Source organism: Geotrypetes seraphini, chromosome 15 (assembly GCF_902459505.1).
Source record: "Geotrypetes seraphini chromosome 15, aGeoSer1.1, whole genome shotgun sequence".
In the NCBI taxonomy this organism is placed as follows: Eukaryota; Metazoa; Chordata; class Amphibia; order Gymnophiona; family Dermophiidae; genus Geotrypetes; species Geotrypetes seraphini.
The window spans coordinates 46,594,548-46,613,838 of NC_047098.1; the positions used below are offsets into that span (position 1 = coordinate 46,594,548).

Here is a 19,291-nt window from a genome sequence, read left to right on the forward strand (position 1 = left end):
ATAACTTTATTTTTCTATACCGCCATAGTCAGGCGACTTCTAGGCGGTTTACAATGTAAGAAGGCTGGACATTCAGCGAATAACAAAGGTCTTAGTACAGTACAATGCTAATACAATACAATAACTCCACATATAATACAATACAGTAAGTCTAAATACAATACTATACAATAAGTTTAAATACCGTACCGAACATATTTCCAGATATACTCCAATATGAGCAGTGAAATTCTACACAAGCCAGGCACAATGACCAAAATGTAACAGCATACCAGACCAAGGAAAGATACCTTTAACTTCAGGGTATCTTGTAACAACAAACTATGACAGTATACCAGTGTGATCCAAACACTAAAGAAAGTGAGAGCTCAGTACCAGACAACCTCTTAAAGAAACAATACAAATGCACAATTCTGTAATCTCTTAATGACACAAAGAAAATTCCCTATTCAAAAAAGCACACTTACCACTGGGATTAAAAGCCATGCTGCAAATTGGCTTCTCGTGGGCAGGAAAGTGAGCTACAATGCCATCACTATCTGAGTCCTCACTGACCAATACCTGCAATATATTAATGAAATGTGAAAAGTTATCCTATTAGACTAATTTTAATCTTATGATTTGTGAATCATCCTGTATTATCAGGAAACAAGAATAGATTTACCTAATCAGTAGCTTATGAACAATAACAACAACAAAAAAAAGTCACAAAACTGGAACATTATGTATTTGTGTTTTGGAATGGAAAGATCAGGTTCCTGATAATCTTCTTTCTAGTAAAAGGGTACAGTAGGCTTGACAAGTGGGTTTCTTCCCTACACCTGCGACGATTGCAAATGACATCATCTACATTTTTCAACTGCACCTCTTTCTGTCACTAGGCAGTACTTCAGTTTAGACAGTTGCATGAGAACAGGGTCAGTGGGGATCCTCCACCCCCCACCAGGTCTGCAGGAATCCACTCCAGACTCCCAGGGATCCTGCAGGAATGGATGATGGTCTTTGGGGGCTCCTGCATGACTGTACCTGGCCAGCCTGCCTGTATCTAGCACCGCTTCAACACCACCTGCCTCCGGTGCCACTTTCTCCCACATGCTGGCAGCTTGTTTTAGAAAATGTAACTGGAACTGCATGGACTGGGGGAGAAGGGAGGGTAAGAGATGCTGAATGGGCTAGAGGGTTAGAGAGATGCTGCAGCCCTCTGATCCAGAGATTGTATCTTCTCCCAGGCAGCGCTGTCCCAGAAATCCTAGGAACCTCTGTAGCACCAGAAAGCCTCAAAAGTCAGATAAAAACTGAAAATAATAAAACAGATTCAGAACATAAAAAAAGACACCGTCTCTTCTTGCTTGCAGAAGGAAAAACTAAGGAACTGAGGTACTACCCAGTGATATAAGAAGCTGGAGTTGAAAAATGATACCTTTTGCAATCCTTGCAGGTGAAGGAAAGAAACAAACCTCACTTGTCAAGCCTACTGTATCCTTTGCACTAGAAATGTCAGACACACTGCACAATTTTAATACTAAACTGGTATAAAACAACCTGAAGGAAGCCTCATCATTTGTAAACATGTACCTATAAATCCTGAAAAGTTTTGTGATGAGCTTTTTGAAACTATGGCTTTTTGAAGCTTAGTGGATACACTTTGAAGAACTATTTAAATCTGTCTGCCTGGAACAGGCTAGACTACAGGGCTTTCCGTCACAGGAAATGAAAAATTACTGATTTCAAACCAGGATAAATAACAATATGCAAGATTGTTTGCGGGTTCTCTGAGGAAGCCAGTAAGGCGAAACGCGTCAGGACCCAGCCAAACTAACGCTAGCAGCAATCTTCAGCTAAGTTACTTAACCTTTGAACTATTCATTCTTTATAAGCAACTTGAAAGAGTGCAAGTTACATAGTATCACTTATTTCACTTAGTGATTCAAAACAACTTTTCACAGCAGTTATGGTGCAATGATAGATACCATAAGAGTTCTGGTAGGGGTTAATCCCCCACTCTGAGTTCTTACATTCCATCTTGGATTCTGAGCACCGTTGAAAGTGGAAAGTATCTTTTGAACTGGTTCCTCTATCTGTTTATTAGTAATAGACTACAGGGCTGACATGGGAGGGGGGGGTTGGGAAGGGGGCAAACAGGGCAGTTGCCCTAAACCCCACAGCTACTGCCTGGTGAAGTGAACTTCTCTCCCTTTCTGCCTGTCTCACTTATTGCCCTCTCGCTACCGCCATGGCAGTGTACAAACAAATCTAACCTGTGCCGTGGGGCCCCAGTGCTCTGTGTGACGCAGCCAGCTTATGTCATGAAGGGAGGAAAGAGGAAGGAAGCCATCAGCGGCACGCACAGAATTATGGCCCTGCAACAAGGGTTAGTTTTGTTTGCATGCTACGGGAGTGGCGGGAGGGAAAGCAAGTGAGAAACAGGCAGGCAAGGGTGGGAAACTGGCAATGGCATACATAGGGTTAGGGCACAACAGCACAGGTGACAGGCAGGGAAGTGAGATCCCAGTTCCTACAGGCCCTCCAGAAGGAAAGGACAGGAAGAGGTTTCTGTGAGCGACCAGGAGGAAGAGAGGGAGAGAATGGGACAACAGTAGGGTGAGGGGAAGAGAAATGAGACCATGTGGCATAAGGGGGGAAGAAAAAGGAGTGGGAAAGGGGTATTGGGAGAGAGACAGATGATGCTTAACGGGGGAGACAGATTGATTAATGCTGAGAGATGAGAGACAAAAGGGCATGTTAGATGAGGAAGAAATAGAGAAGATGCTGGATTCTAGGGAGAGAGAGAGAGGGAGGCAGAGAAAGATAGAGAGACAGAAGAGATTCTAGATGGCTGTAGTGGAGAAGAAGGGACAGAGACGCGATTCTGGATGGAAGAGGGGAAGGGGCAACGCTGAATGGATATGGAGAGCGAGGGGGGGGGGAACAATGGATGGGAGGGGAAAGTGAGAAGGGTTGGAAGGAAGAGTGAGAGGGAAGAGACTCTAGATGGAATAGGAGTTGAGAGAGAAGATTGAAGGAGGAGAGGACATAGTTAATAAAAGTCTGAGAAATATGATGAAGGGGAAGAGATATGGTATTGAGCAGCTGCAGAATGAATGCACTTGTAAGTCAATAAGGAGTTTGAACTGTATGCAGAAATGGATAGAGAGACCCAGGAGAGTGGTGATACGAGCATAGCAACTCTGATTGAATGTAAGTTGTACAGCAAAATTTTGAACAGATTGAAGGGGAGAAATATATTACATGGAAGACCTGTGAGAAGCAAGTTACAGTAGTCTAGGTGATAGATAGAAAGAAAAATGAAATGAAAAAAATGTATTAATTTGTAGATCAATGCATATTAAGCAGATTTAGCATACAATATGGGGGGGTTAGGGGAAAAGTTATCAATGTGTGGCAAAAGGCAAGGTTTTACTAACCTTTGATTTACCATGGGATTCGGCAACCAGCAGTATATCAGTCCCACATATTGTTGAATGCCATGGTAAAAAGAATACTTGTGAGCCACCTTACAAGCACTGAACTCAGTTATGAACTGATGTTCTCAGACTGGAAACTGAGCACTGGCAAAGCCTTCACCCCACTCCAATTACATCCCCACACCACTATTTCAAGGCCTTCATATACACAGTAACATAGTAACATAGTAGATGACGGCAGATAAAGACCCGAATAGTCCATCCAGTCTACCCAACATGATTCAATTTAAATTTTTTAATTTTTTCTTCTTAGCTATTTCTGGGCAAGAATCCAAAGCTTTACCCTGTACTGTGCTTGGGTTCCAACTGCCGAAATCTCTGTTAAGACTTACTCCAGCCCATCTACACCCTCCCAGCCATTGAAGCCCTCCCCAGCCCATCCTCCACCAAACGACCATATACAGACACAGACTGTGCAAGTCTGCCCAGTACTGGCCTTAGTTCTATATTTAATCTTATTTTCTGATTCTAGATCCTTTGTGTTCATCCCACGCTTCTTTGAACTCAGTCACAGTTTCCACTACCTCTCTCGGGAGCGCATTCCAGGCATCCATCACTCTCTCCGTAAAGTAGAATTTCCTAACATTGCCTTTGAATCTACCACCCTTCAACCTCAAATTATGTCCTCTGGTTTTACCATTTTCCTTTCTCTGCAAAAGATTTTGTTCTACATTAATACCCTTCAAGTATTTGAATATCTGAATCATATCTCCCCTGTCTCTCCTTTCCTCTAGGGCAGTGGTTCCCAACCCTGTCCTGGAGGACAACCAGGCCAATTGGGTTTTCAGGCTAGCCCTAATGAATATGCATGAGAGAGATTTGCATATAATGGAAGTGAGAGGCATGCAAATCTGCTCCATGCATATTCATTAGGGTTATCCTGAAAACCCGATTGGCCTGGTGGTCCTCCAGGACAGGGTTGGGAACCACTGCTCTAGGGTATACATATTCAAGGCTTCCAGTCTCTCCTCATATGTCTACTGGCGCAAGCCTCCTATCATTTTCGTCGCCCTCCTCTGGACTGCCTCAAGTCTTCTTACGTCCTTCGCCAGATACGGTCTCCAAAATTGAACACAATACTCCAAGTGGGGCCTTACCAATGACCTGTACAGGGGCAGCAACACCTTCTTCCTTATACCCCTCCAGTCATATCCCCACTCCCTGATCTAAGCCCCCCTCCCCAAAGCATCCCGTGCCCCTAGAAAGACCTACCAAATGTATTCCCTGGTGGTCCAGTGGTGATCAACAAGTGCTCCTGCCTTGACTACAATGGAATCCCTAACAGTAGTCTCATGCTACTACCAATGAGCGATTGGCATAAACAGATTTTTTTTTTAGTATTGTAGTGCATCTATGTCTGTTTGCGCCAATCGCTCATTGAAGCAAGTAATTTCTTATTGATAAATCACAATTACCACCTGTCAGATGTTTCATGTACCCTTGAAGCAGGCTTTCGAGTTGAAACACAGACTGTGTTGGGTCTCATTGAATTTGATTCTGCAACACAAATTATCAATGTTTTGGGTCTGACTGAGTCTAATTTCATACTGTCATAGAGACTGCTTATTACAATACAAACTTTGCTTGATCACAATAAAAGTTTCTAACATTATCTCAGATTGATGTGTACAGTTCCTTCCCCACTTGTTTTGTTTTTTGAATTATTCCCTGTGGGGTTTTTGTTTGTCACATTCCTAGAGTATATCCATTTTTGTGAAAAACCTTATCTGCATGTAAAATTGGTTTTACACCTGATGAAACTGCATATTTGGATAAAATTACACATATATTTTCATCTGTACAGATGGTGTTGAATTTTCAGAGATAGTTCAAAGGAAAATTGAGTGTTCATACCGGTTTATTGGGCTGAAATTGTTTTTTTAGTTAATCAGGAGTAAACAATCAAATTTTCAAAAGTATATTGTGACCGGGGGCGGCCAAGCTGGGCTTAGCAAGTGGCTGTCCCTAGTACACACAAACCTCAGCTGAGCGGTTTTACGAGGTTCTTTTAATAGCTTGGTATTGGTATAAAAGAGTTCCAACAACCATGGTGCAGTTTCTTTGTATCATTTATTGTTCATAAATCATAAACAAACTTCCAGATGGGATTTTCAGGTTTGTATCTCCTTATGTATCATTTCAGCATTTAGACAACAAAACAATTTTCAGTTCTAAGCCCTCAACATCAAAAAAGAAAAAAAAAAAATATTGTCCAAACTGCAAACTTTTCTTTTGCCAGGCACAACTCCCCTTGGGATCTACTTAGCAGCCCAAGGAAGGAATCTTCTCCTGTAGTTCCCTTAACAAAAAATGGCTGCCTGGGGGCTTGGAAGGGTTCCACAAAATATCAGCTGTACCTTGATCTGGTGCACAATCCATTTCATCCAGCCCCCTTTATCCTGAGATTAACATATCTCCATCTCTTCCAGGCTAGGCAAAACTGTTTCTTCTACCTCCATATCACAAGTAAGGTCATTACTCACCCTCTCACTATCTTGTTCAAACACAGGATCACCTTTCTCAATAGCCTCTTCCTCACCAACCTCTGCCTGGGCTTGTTGCCACAAGGTGCTTTCTGGTTCTCTGTGCTTGCAATCTGCTGCTTGCAGCCTGCTGAATGGTTCTGGCTTGTTGGGTCTGGAGCGGATGTGCACTCTAAGGCTGGCCCTAGAACTGTTTCTGTGGGAATGTTAAACTCTTTTCTTTCACTGCAGGGAGCTGATTAGTCTTTCCTGCAGGTGTGTTAGGGTAGCCTGCCCTCAGAGAACTTCTCACCTGGCCTAAACCAGTTTGAGCTTGTTTGGGTGTGGCCAATATTCCATTCCTGCTCTTTCCTTTCTCTGGCCCTATGGTTGCTGGGAGATGTAGTCTTTCCATCTGTTTTCCCACAACTGGCTAAGCTAAACCAGATCTGTCTGCTTTAGGCAGGGCTTTAGGAGGTTTCATTGCTGGAAGGCTTGGCTTGTAAGTATTCCTAGGGGCTGCTTTGGGACTCTCCTTAGCAGGCTTAGGAATACATTCAAAGGTTTTAACCTCATTTCCCTCTTCTGGCAAGGCTTCCTCGCTAGGAACAGGGGCCGCCCTGTGACAATATACAGTAAAGACTGTCTGTTAACTGGAACTCAATTAAGCAGAACTCTCAAGCAGCCAGAAAAAAAAAATCTAAGAAATACACTTCTCCCACCGAATATGCGGTTTCAGTATCCGCAGATTCAGTTATTTGCGATTTTTAAACAAAAATTTTTAAAAATTTTTTGGCCTATTTTAAACCCTGTAAGCCCCACTTTAAGCTTTACCTGGTAGTCTAGCAGGTTTTCGCTCATAGGAAATGGCTGCTTTGAGCTCCCGTAGTCTCTCGAGACTACGACGGGAGCTCAAGGCAGCCATTTCCTATGAGTGATCTGCACGGGGCAGGAGCGTGGGAAGATCACTCCTGCCCCGAAAACCTGCTAGACCACCAGGTAAGGCTTAAGAGGGGGCTTACAGGGCTTAAAATAGCCGGGGGAAGTGGGGATTAGGGGCAGAACCAGTCCGAATATTACATAGTAACATAGTACATGACGGCAGATAAAGCACAGTTACTTACCGTAACAGGTGTTATCCAGGGACAGCAGGCATATATTCTCACTTGTGGGTGAAGTCATCTACGGAGCCCCGATGCGGACAGCTTTTCAAACAAACTTGATTGAAGATTTAAGTTTGCTCTGCTGCACCACGCATGCATGCCTTCCTGTTCCACTAGAGGGCGCATCCCCTCCTCGTGGTCTCCAGTTCACATAACCAGCAAAGAAGCCAACCTCGGGGAGGCGGGTGGGTTGTGAGAATATATGCCTGCTGTCCCTGGATAACACCTGTTATGGTAAGTAACTGTGCTTTATCCCAGGACAAGCAGGCATGATATTCTCACAGTCAAGAGTGTGGAGCGCCACCTCTCCCGGATGAGAGTGGGGCTTGGGAAAAAATACAGGCAACACAATGGTCTGATTGAGATGAAAATCAGATACCACCTTGGGCAAAAACTTAGGATGGGTGCGGAGGACCACCTTGTCGTGATGGAATACAGTGAAAGGTGGGTCCGACACCAAGGCCTGCAGTTCACTTACTCTCCGAGCCGATGTGAGGGCAAGCAGGAAGATCACCTTCCATGTGAGAAACTTAAGAAGACATTTATCCAGAGGCTCAAACGAAGGTTTCATAAGTTGAGCCAGAACCATGTTAAGATCCCAAACCACTGGGGGAGGTTTGAGAGGAGGATGAACATTTAAAAGACCCTTCATGAAGCGGGAAACCAAGGGATGAAGGGAAAGAGACTTTCCATCGAGGGGCTGATGGAAGGCAGCGATCGCACTAAGATGTACTCGAATGGAAGTGGTTTTTAGGCCAGAATGAGATAAATGAAGCAAATACTCCAGGACCGACGACACAGGGACAGACACCGGGTCCTGTCGATGAGAGGAGCACCAGGACGAAAATCTAGTCCACTTCTGAGAATAGCAGAGTCTAGTCGAGGCCTTCCTCAAAGCCTTCAGTATCTCCCTGACTGACTGAGACACAGGAAGAGAAGTCAGGGGGAAAGAAACCAAGCAGTCAGATGAAGAGACTGAAGATTGGGATGTAACAGCGAACCCTGACTCTGAGATAGCAGAGAGTGAAGCAGAGGATCCATGACACTGAGTTGAAGTAGAAGGGAAAACCAGGGCTGGTGCGGCCACCGAGGGGCAATCAAGATCAGAGTGGCTCGCACCGATTTGAGATGGACCAGCGTCCGCAGAATCAGAGGAAAAGGCGGAAACGCGTACAGAAACCTTCCCTCCCAATCCAGGAGGAAGGCGTCGGCCTCGAGACAGTCCGGGGAGTACATCCGGGAGCAGAAGTGAGGCAGTTTGTGATTGAGGGGGGAAGCGAACAGATCTATCTGAGGAGTCCCCCACTTGTCGAACACCTGTCACAAGGCCTGAGAATGCAGGAACCATTCGTGTGGCTGGAGGAGGCGGCTGAGTCTGTCCGCCAGACAATTCCGCTCTCCTTGTATGTACACCGCTTGAAGGAAGGTGTTTTTGGAAACTGCACTTCCAGAGGCGCAGAGCTTCCTGGCAGAGGGACCAGGACCCCATCCCACTTTGCTTGTTTATATATTACATTGCGACCTGGTTGTCGGTGTGGTCGAGAACCACCCGGTCGTGGAGCAGATGTTGAAAAGCCACAGCGGTGAGATAGATGGCCCGAAGTTCCAGCACGTTGATGTGGCAGCGGCGCTCCTCTGCTGACCACATCCCTTGAGTGTGTAGACCATCTAGATGAGCCCCCTAAGCGTACTCCGACGAGTCCGTGATGAGTACCTTGCTATGTGGGGGGGCGAGAAAGAGCAAACCTTTGGAAAGATTTGAAGAATCGGCCCACCAGCGGAGCGATCGTTGCAAGGAAGGAGTCACAGTCACGGGACGGTTGATCGGGTCCCGGTCCTGACGCCATTGAGAGGCCAGTGTCCATTGAGGAATCCGCAGATGGAGGCGGGCGAAGGGTATGACGTGGACGGTAGGGCCCATGTGACCCAGAAGTGTCATCATCTGCCGTGCTGAGACCGAGGTCAGCAGTGAAATTCGTCGACTCAGACTTACTAACGCCTCATACGCGGAGGGGGAAGGAAGGAACGGAGGTGAACCGTGTCCAGCACGGCCCCGATGAACTGTAAAGACTGAGAGGGGCACAGCTGGATTTTGGAAAGTTTACCTCGAACCCCAGACCCTGAAGGTAAATAATAGTCTGTTGGGTCACTGAGATAACCCCCTCCCTGGACGGGGCTTTGATCAACCAGTCGTCCAGGTAGGGGAATACCTGAAGACCCTGAGAGCGCAAGGCAGCTGCGACCACCACGAGGCACTTCGTGAAGACCCGAGGTGACGAGGCCAGGCCAAAGGGGAGGACTCGGTATTGTAAATGAAGGTCTCCCACCTGAAAACGCAGGAACCTGCGGTAATCGGGATGCACTGGAACATGTGTGTAGGCCTCCTTCAGATCGAGGGAGCAGAGCCAATCGCCCTCGTCGAGCAGAGGATAAAGAATCGGGAGGGAAAGCATCCGAAACTTTTCCCGTACCAGAAATTTGTTCAGGCGTCTCAAGTCCAGAATTGGGCGCAGGTCTCCTGTCTTCTTCGGTACCAACTGGAGTAGAAACCTTGCCCCCGTTGGTCGGGGGGACCACCTTCACTGCCCGCAGGCAAAGCAGGTCTCGAGCTTCTGAGAGAAGGAGGGACAACTGAGCCCGATTGGGAGGGCACACACTTGGAGGACTGTCTGGAGGAAGCTCCCGAAAGTTGAGAGAGTATCCTGATGAGATCACGCCAAGGACCCATGCGTCCGACGTGATTTGCTCCCAACGATGGTAAAAGGCTCTGAGACGACCCCCGATGGAGAGGAGGCCTGGGACTGTGGCAGAGGGGGCCAGCCCCCATCCGCGAATCCCGTCAAAAGGACAGGGACGGTTTAGCAGTCGCAGGCGGCTGCGACTTGGGTAGAGCCCGAGGGTGAGCTTGCTGGCGTCGGGGCGGAGGCCGCGAGAAACTAGGAGTCGATTTTTGTGGGTAGCGGTGCAGAAGGGCCCGGAACGGTCTGGAGGCGTTATCCAGGGACAGCAGGCATATATTCTCACAACCCACCCGCCTCCCCGAGGTTGGCTTCTTTGCTGGTTATGTGAACTGGAGACCACGAGGAGGGGATGCGCCCTCTAGTGGAGCAGGAAGGCACGCATGCGTGGTGCAGCAGAGCAAACTTAAATCTTCAATCAAGTTTGCTTGAAAAGCTGTCCGCATCGGGGCTCCGTAGATGACGTCACCCACATGTGAGAATATCATGCCTGCTTGTCCTGGGATAATATTATTTGCGGTTTTTTAATATTCGCGAGTCGGCTCTGCCCCTAATCCCCATGGACATGGAGGGAGAAGTGTAGTATAATACTTTAAATAAAAATGAAATTGGACAGTCCAAGTATATTGGCAGTCTATAGTCCAGTACTTAAGGGGCTTATTTCGGAGTCCCTTTGCGGATACCATAGCGCAACTGGTTTTAGACCTACCGGGGGCCTTCCGAGGCCTTCCTAAGGGGGGACCCCTCTGGTGTCATAAGGTGTGTCTTCTTGCTCACAAATGCACTTTGCAAAGCTGGACTGCTTCTGAGCCTCCCTCTTTTTGGACCTGGAGATCTTTGGTGCATAATTTGGCCACTTGGGAGGTCGCCCCTCCCAGCCATTGAAGCCCTCTCCAGCCCATCCTCCCCCAAACGGCCATATACAGACACAGACCGTGCAAATCTGCCCAGTACTGACCTTAGTTCAATATTTAATATTATTTTCTGATTCTAGATCCTCTGTGTTCATCCCATGCTTCTTTGAACTCAGTCACCGTTTTCCTCTCCACCACCTCTCTTGGGAGCGCATTCCAGGCATCCACCACCCTCTCCGTAAAGTAGAATTTCCTAACATTGCTCTTGAAAACCTTGTTCATAACTAAACAGTACATGTAAATGTGTGTAGGCATTTTGGGTGGAATAATTTTCACGTAAAGTATGCATGTACTTTCTTCTTGAAAACATTTGAGCCCTGATTCTGTAAATCACGACTAAAGTTAGGCGTTGTTTAGGCGTCTAAGTTAGATGTCCTTTGTAGAATCTTGCTCAGCGGATTTCAGCACTGTTTAGAAATCTAACTTTTTAGGCGTCCTTTAGAGAATCGGGTTTTAGGTGAGAATTAGATGTCCAAACAATGTCCTTAATGTTATAATATTTCATTATTATGTTATTAGAATGGTGATTTTATGCTGTTTTTCATTATAATTGTAATACTGTGAGTTAGATATGTTTAATGTTTTATTTATTTTTCTTCCATTAGACAGAGTGACTGGGATTCAAACCAGCAACATTAGGGTAGAAGACTGTAGGTTTAACCATTGTGCTGATAGATCCTGGACTGCCTTTGAACTTGTATCCGAATCCCAGATCTCTAAACTCTGTCTCAAACTGAAATCCTGCAATTGCATCCTGGATCCTTTCCCTTCCTACCTTTACGAAAACATTCCCGCGCAGGCCATCTCCTCCCTTACCAGGCTTATAAATTCTGCTTTACTATCGGGCCTGTTCTCCACAGAAATGGGACACATTGCCTTGTCCCCTCTTCTGAAAAAGCCGATCTAGACCCTTCCTTACCATCTATCGCCCCATAGCAAATATCCCTCTCCTAACTAAACTGCTAGAGGCCATAGTCGCCACCCAGCTCTCTTCTTACCTAGAGAGATTCTCCATCCTCCATCCCTACCAATATGGCTTCAGACCCAGCTTCAGCACTGAATCCCTCCTAGTTTCCTTAATTTCTAAGGTGCAACAACTACATTCTCGTAACAAATTTGCTGTCCTAATACAATTCGATCTCTCTGCAGCTTTCGATGTTGTCCACCACGACATACTACTTTATCAACTTTCCGAGATAGGAATTGAATTCACCGTCCTAAAGTGGTTCTCAAACTTCCTACGCTCTCGCTCCTACACTGTCAACACAAATGGCACCATGTCCGCTCCTTGGACACCATCTTGCGGTGTCCCTCAGGGATCACCCCTATCCCCTATTCTCTTTAACATCTATATGTCCTCCCTGAAACTACTCCAATTATCCCCCTTTGAAACAATCTACACATACGCTGATGACATCTTTGTCCTCCTTGAGACAGACCAGAACCTCACCAACCTCCACGAGAACATTACAGCTTGCATAATGAGACTCCATTCCTGGTCCTACTCGGTACAGATGAAATTGAATGAATCAAAAACAAAATTACTCTGGCTCGGCCCAAAATTAGAACACCTGCCCACCCTCTTCGCACTACCCTCAGGCGCTGCACTGCAGCTTGAGTTCTCAAGCAAGGTCCTTGGCATCATTATCGATTCTTCTCTCTCCCTCAATGACCACCTCAACTCCTTGGCTAAATCATGCTTTTTCAGCCTCTACATTCTGAGGAAAGTAAGATCCTATTTTCGCCAACAACATTTCGCCGTCCTTGTCCAATCCATCATCCTTTCCAAATTAGACTACTGCAATGCCATCTACTTAAGCCTATCAAAAAAAAAGTCTTCAGCTAATCCAGAATACTGCAGCCAAGTTGAACTTTGCAAAATGCAAGTCTGACCATGTCTCCCCACTCCTAGCCAAACTTCACTGGCTCCCAGTGATTTCCAGAATCCATTTCAAATGCTCCTGCCTGGCTTTTAAGATCATTCACGGCATCCTTCCTCCTTTAATCCCACTATCTTATAACTCCTTGAGTCCTGACTCTAACAGACCCACCCAAAGGTATAAATTATCCTTCCCCTCTCTACACGGTATTCGCTATGCAGGCAAACTGGGAAAATCCCTTCTCTTCAGAATCACAGGTCTTTGGAACAAACTTACTATCCTGCTGCGGAACCTGGCTCCCTCCAATTATTCCCCAAGCAACTGAAAACCTGGCTTTTCACTAAAATGTAATTCTATCCCCCCTTACTCTTCTCTTCTATATATAAGTTCATGTAAACCTTTTTTTTTCCTTATCTTCCTATATTTTAAGTTCTTGTAAACCATGCCGAGCTCCACAACATCCGTGGAGATGATGCAGTATATAAACTTAAGGTTTAGTTTAGTTTACAGAGTGAGCTAGCAAGCTGCATAGCAATTGTAAAACTAGGTCTTACAGGCATTGTAAGGAAGTCTATTTTTGAGCATAATTTAGGCTTCTGATAGACCCGAGTTCTAAGGACGGAACTTAGGCACAGTTTGGATGTGCTTAATGCAATCTGCTAAATAGGTCTCTGGGTTTTTATTTTTGCTTTATTAAGATCAAAAAAAGTCACTATATAAACAGGGCACCTCAATACAAAAATATTGCATGCAAAACCTTCTATTTTTCTGGGCAAACAGTAATGGTATTTGCTAATTAGAGGAAAAGATCCATTAACTGAAGCACAGCACATGAAAAAAACAGCTTTATGTTTCTTGCTAAAAAGCTACCCTTTTTTTCTCACTAAAGATTGCTCCAATGAGGTCATTTCTTGAAACAGGTGGATTCAGCAAATAAAGCACATGACAAAAATATATAGATTGCATACATAACTTAATTTGCAAAAGGTTAAAACCAGAAAAAAAAACAGATACAGACCTTAGCATGGCTTCTACTTCATTGCAAATGAAGGTTTGCAGCTGCACAATGGTGACCTCATTGTGAGATCATCAAGATGCACCTGCAAGGTAGAATGCCACAATTAAAATATGTGCTGGGGGAGCTGGTTGGGATTTGAACTTATGACCTCTGGAAGAGGAGCACAGGGCTTTTACTTATTGAGCTATAGCAGCTTCCAGGCAGGTGTCTCCGACAGCCCTGTGATATGATAGCTTAGGCATGAGTTTTAAACATGGGCGTCCATGAAATTGTGCTTGCACCTATAAAGTGACATCTATGTCTTTTGGATGCCTAAGTACCAATTATCGCTTAAGACCCTTAATTGGCTCATTAACCACTTAGACTGGATGCCTAAAGCACACCTAACTTTAGGCATGACTTAGGCGCCCTTTATAGAATCAGGGCCTTGGAGTTTATGGGGCTCAAACAAAACATCCACAAGTCAAAAAACCCACCTAAGTCAGAACTTGGACTTCCTACTTGACAGGACATACACGTGCCAATTTTCAAAACCAACTTTCTGGATTCCAGCAGGACTTCTAAGCTGCCGTGTGTCCAGAGCTCAAAGGGGCATGTTGGGAGGAGTGTTATGGGCAGTGTTTGGGTAGGCTCTGTGTAGGCTTAGACTTAAGACATCCAGCAGGGATAATCAAATGTTTTGGAAGACTTCCTGGACACATAGGTATCTTAAGAAGCAGGTAGCCTGCTGAAATGGGGGGGGATGAATGCTCACTGCAGGCAAGGGGACAAGGCCATCCACCTTAAGGAAGGGAACACGTGCAGTCACCAATCGCGAGCGGCCCCCTCCTTCCTACCTACTGGTCGAATCTATTTCCTTCCCTCCCTCTTACCTTTGCAGCGCGTTAGTTTCCAAAGTAACTTGCTCAAGCCAGCTGAGCCTGCCTGCAGTCACATACGTATGTGGGCAGAAGCTTCTCCTCTGACGCAACTTCTGGTTGTGTCAGAGGAGAAGCTTATGCCCACAGACGCACGCGACTGCAGGTAGGCTCCGGCGGCTTGAGCAAGTTACTCTGGAAACTAACTTAAAACGCGCTGCGAAGGTAAGGGAGAAGGAGGGAGATTCTCGGGCCGCGCAAGGGGTGCTGAAGGGCGGTGATATGGCAATAGGGAAGGGTGGTGGTGGAAAAAAAAGGAAAAGACACAGAAAGGGGGTGGAGAAGAACAGACGCTGAAGGAAAATGGGGAAGACAGTGGGCAAAAGACGCTGAAGGGAAATGGGGAAGACAGAGTGGGCAGAAGATGCTGAAGGGAAATGGGCAACAGAGAGTGGGGAGAAGATGCTGAAGGGAAATGGGGATGACAGAGTGGGGAGAAGACGCTGGAAGGGAAGAAGACAGAGATCCCAGACTATGGGGGGAGCAGAGGGAAGAAGATGGGTGCCAGACCAACTGGGGGGGAAGGGAGAGACACAGTAACAGAGCAAATGGTAGATGCAGAGAGAAGAAAGACAGTGGATAGAAGGAATTGAATGAGAAGATGAGGAAAGCAGAAACCAGACAACAAAGGTAGAAAATAAAATTTCTATTTATTTCTTTTTTTTTATTTTTTTTTGCTTTAGGATAAAGTAGTATATTAGTTATGTTGATAAAAATTTATAAACAAAGCCCTGCCAGCTGAACATCTCAGCAGCCAGAACTTTGATTTATAAGGAAGGAATAAGCTAAATATTGCAGTACTGAGGCTTGTATGGATGCTGCGGGGATAATAGTTACGGGGACAGGGCGGGGACCATGGTTGTGGGGATAAGGCAAGGACAGGGCAGTGACAGGGATGGCGGTCGCAGGGACAGGGCGATGTGGGGGATAAATTTTTTCCCCATGTCATTCTCTAGCAAGAATCTTTATGAGTCAGGACCAAAACTAGAGGAGGGAACAAGCATAACAAAAAACAATTTATGCACGTCTTCTCCATTAATCAACCTAAAAGTAACTAAATGTAACTGAATTCTTACTGCATCGCATCTGACTGCCTCATCCAATTCTTATCCAATTCTTAAGATCAGACTATACAAAGTACGCGCGCAGTCATGGAAACTCTGAAAAGGTAACACATTTTTTGATTTATGATTCGAGTCTGCAGACACATACGTATGACATTCTGTATTGCCAAGTAACTGTAGCAAACTTGTGACTTGAGCATATGGAATAAATATTGTCTTCTGCAACAATAAACAATCAAGGATACACTGTTACAGTAACATAGCAACATATTAAAGGTTAAGAGATTTAAAAAAAAATCAATTAGCTTATTCAGTTTGCACAGTTGTCTTCCTCTCTGGTTCTCTATCATTTTATGAAGCATATACCGTATATACTTGAATATAAGTCAATCAAAATATAAGTCAAGACCCCCATTTTTCCCTCAAAAAAGGACTCAAATATAAGACAGGGGCTTAATATTCAAGTGCCATGCCCTGCCAGGATCTGCACCCAGTATCCCCTCCCTCCCTACCTCCCCTGCCAGGCTCTGCACTCAGCCCGCTTCCCTCCCTTCCCTAACAGGCTCTGAACTCAGCCCCCTTCTCTGCAAGGCTCTGAACCTAGCCCCCCTCACTCCCTGCTCTGACCCAGCCCCCCTAACTCCCTGCCAGGCTTTGCACCCAGCACCCTTCCCTCCCTGCACTACCAGGCTCTGAACTCAGCCCCCTTCCCTGCCAGGCTGTGAACCCAGCCTTCCTCACTCCCTGCCAGGCTCTGCACCCAGCATCCTTCCGCCCCTGCCCTACCATGCTCTGAACTCAACTCCCTTCCGTGCCAAGCTCTGCACCCTGTTCCCCCTCCATGCCAGGCTCTGCACCCTGTACCACCTTCCTTCCCTGTACCCTCATCCCCCTCTGGTTGTGTAGTGGTAGGCCGGGACAGGAGAAATCCCTCCCATCTTCTGTCCAGGCCAATACAAACAATTTTTTATCCCTCCCCCACGTACCTTTTCCCTGGTGGTCTAACAGTGTATGGGCAGGAGCGAGCTTTCCACACTCAAGCCCCTCCTTCCAATCTTGTGACCAGCAGCTAGTGGTGCTCCCAGGCTGGCAGGGAGCTTTTCAAGAATTGCAGCAGCCATTCAGGGAGTGGTGCAGGGCCAGGCAGGCGCTTGCAAAGCTCGCTCCTGCCTGCTGGCCCGGGTTCACCGCTGTCTGATAGCCGCAAGATCGGAAGGAGGGGCTCGAGCGCAGAAAGCTCGCTCCTCCTGCCCATACACCGCTGGACCACCTGGGAAAAAGTACGCAGGGGAGGGGGAGGGTTAATAAATTGTTTGTATCGGCCAGGACAAGAGACAGGAGGGATGCCTCCTGTCCTAGCCTACCGGCAGGCCTGCAGCAAGTCCAGGAGGGTGTCAGGTGGTCACCGGGTGATGACCCAAATATAGAACAAGATCCCCATTTTTGGGTCATTTTTTTGGCCCCAATATCTCACCCTATATTCGAGTATATATGGTAGATTCCCACATATTGCCCAACAACAGGTTCATCACACACATGTCTTTCACCCAAACATTCAGCCACGTGTGGCGCAGTAGTTGGAGCTACAGCCTCAGCACCCTGGGGTTGTGGATTCAAACCCCGCGTTGTTCCCTGTGACCCTGGGCAAGTCGCTTAATCCTTCATAGCTCCGGGTACGTTAGATAGATTGTGAGCCCACCGGGACAGATAGGGAAAATGCTTGAGTACCTGATTGTAAAAACCGCTTAGATAACCTTGATAGGCGGTATATAAAAACCTAATAAACTTGAAACTTCAGTATCCACTATATCGGTCCAAAAGGGGGTCATATCATAAAGCTTTTTCTGCATGTAATGCCCGCTTTACACATGGAAAAAGGTGTTTTTTTTAATGTTATGACTACATATGAACATAGAAATACACACACGTTTACTTGATCTGCATGTAAGCATTTCCAGGGCAAAGCTTGGGCAGAGAAGAGATATATTCATATATACGTACAAACACATGTAGAATATATACATATTTACATTTGTTGGAGCAGATGTAAATTTAACCAATGGCATTTGTACACAAATGGCCAGATTCTATAAACAGTGCAGAGCGGTGCTTACATCGTAGGCCGTGTGAATCAGAAAACAGCACCCTTTATAGAATCACACCTAGTGGTACCTAAGCAGACTTAGGCATCGTTAGGCATCCTAGACAATTGTGCCACTCCATTAGGCCAGCTTTTTACTTGCCTAATTTGGCGGTGCCTGTCAGATGTCTAAGTCAACCACACCTATTCTCTGCCCATAACCATGCCTACTTTTTAACATAGGCAACCTTAGGCATTGGATGGTACCTCCACTTAGATGTCGCTAGGCGTCCTAAGAGTTCAGCACCAAACTTTTAAATTGCTTAATTGGGGGGGGGGGGGGTTTGATTGGCTGAAAACCGGTATGACCAATTACCATGCTGATTAGGCCAATTAAAAAAATTAATTTCAATGCAGGTCCAAACTTAGGCATCGCTAGACGGACGCAATTAGGGAGCTCAGCAGCGCTTAAATAGGCCATAAATGCTTGCATTGCCTTTATAAAATGTGCCTTTTTGAACTTCTCAAATACGTGCCTTCTTACAGAATTATCCCCAAAATGAAAAATGTATACATTCTAGTCACTGTCATCTTCCTCTTTTGTTCTTACAAGCCCACTCCTATAGGTTACCATCAAAATTTGTAATAATTTAGATAGCTGCTTAAATGAATGATGCTGTTGTCCAAAACATCAGCATTCCAACATTTTCTTGGAGGAAACTCGGGACCCAGATGATAGCCATCGGAACTGGGGTTGACGGCAGTTAAAGAATAGAATGGGAATGGTGGTTGAAGTGAATTGGGGTGGAGATGGAGGTGGATATGGAGAGGGATAGGGATATGATGTATTCCGGAAAGGCATTTAAGATCTAGTGTTAAAAGATCATAATAATTACAAGTCAAAGATCTTGATGCTTTTTTGGAGAGTGTTTCTGTTTCTCTCTATGCTTATTTTTCTCTCTATTTTGTTTACGTTAATTATTATTTTAATTCTATCTTTAAATTATTTATTCATTACTTGTTGGAATATTGCATTTCTATCTCTATCTCTACCTCTGTCTTTTTATTTTTATTTTTCATACTACCGTATTTTCACGCATATAACGCGCGCGTTATACGCGATTTTACCTACCGCGCATACCCCTCGCGCGTTATATGCGTGAGCGCGGTATACCAAAGTTTTAAAACATAGTTCCCACCCCGCCCGACGCCCGATTCACCCCCCCAGCAGGACCGCTCGCACCCCCACCCCGAACGACCGCTCGCACGCGCTCCCATCCGCACCCGCATCCACGATCGGAGCAAGAGGGAGCCCAAGCCCTCTTGCCCGGCCGACTCCCCGACGTCCGATACATCCCCCCCCCCCCGGCAGGACCACTCGCACCCCCACCCCGAACGACCGCCGACTTCCCGACAATATCGGGCCAGAAGGGAGCCCAAACCCTCCTGGCCACGGCGACCCCCTAACCCCACACCGCACTACATTACGGGCAGGAGGGATCCCAGGCCCTCCTGCCCTCGACGCAAACCCCCCTCCCCCCCAAGAACCTCCGACCGCCTCCCAGCCGAC

The 19,291-nt window shown here is 46.1% G+C and overlaps 1 protein-coding gene across 11 annotated transcripts in view; it reads right to left on the bottom strand.

Moving 5' to 3' along the window:
• The window catches only part of BCAS3 (BCAS3 microtubule associated cell migration factor), a 1,368,214-nt gene that overhangs the window by 997,004 nt on the left and 351,919 nt on the right, over positions 1-19,291 (bottom strand). For all 11 annotated transcript variants that reach the window (XM_033921865.1, XM_033921866.1, XM_033921867.1 and 8 more), the window contains one exon: positions 468-561. In XM_033921865.1, the coding sequence (XP_033777756.1) occupies positions 468-561 (94 nt within the window). The remainder of the gene's footprint in view (positions 1-467; positions 562-19,291) is intronic.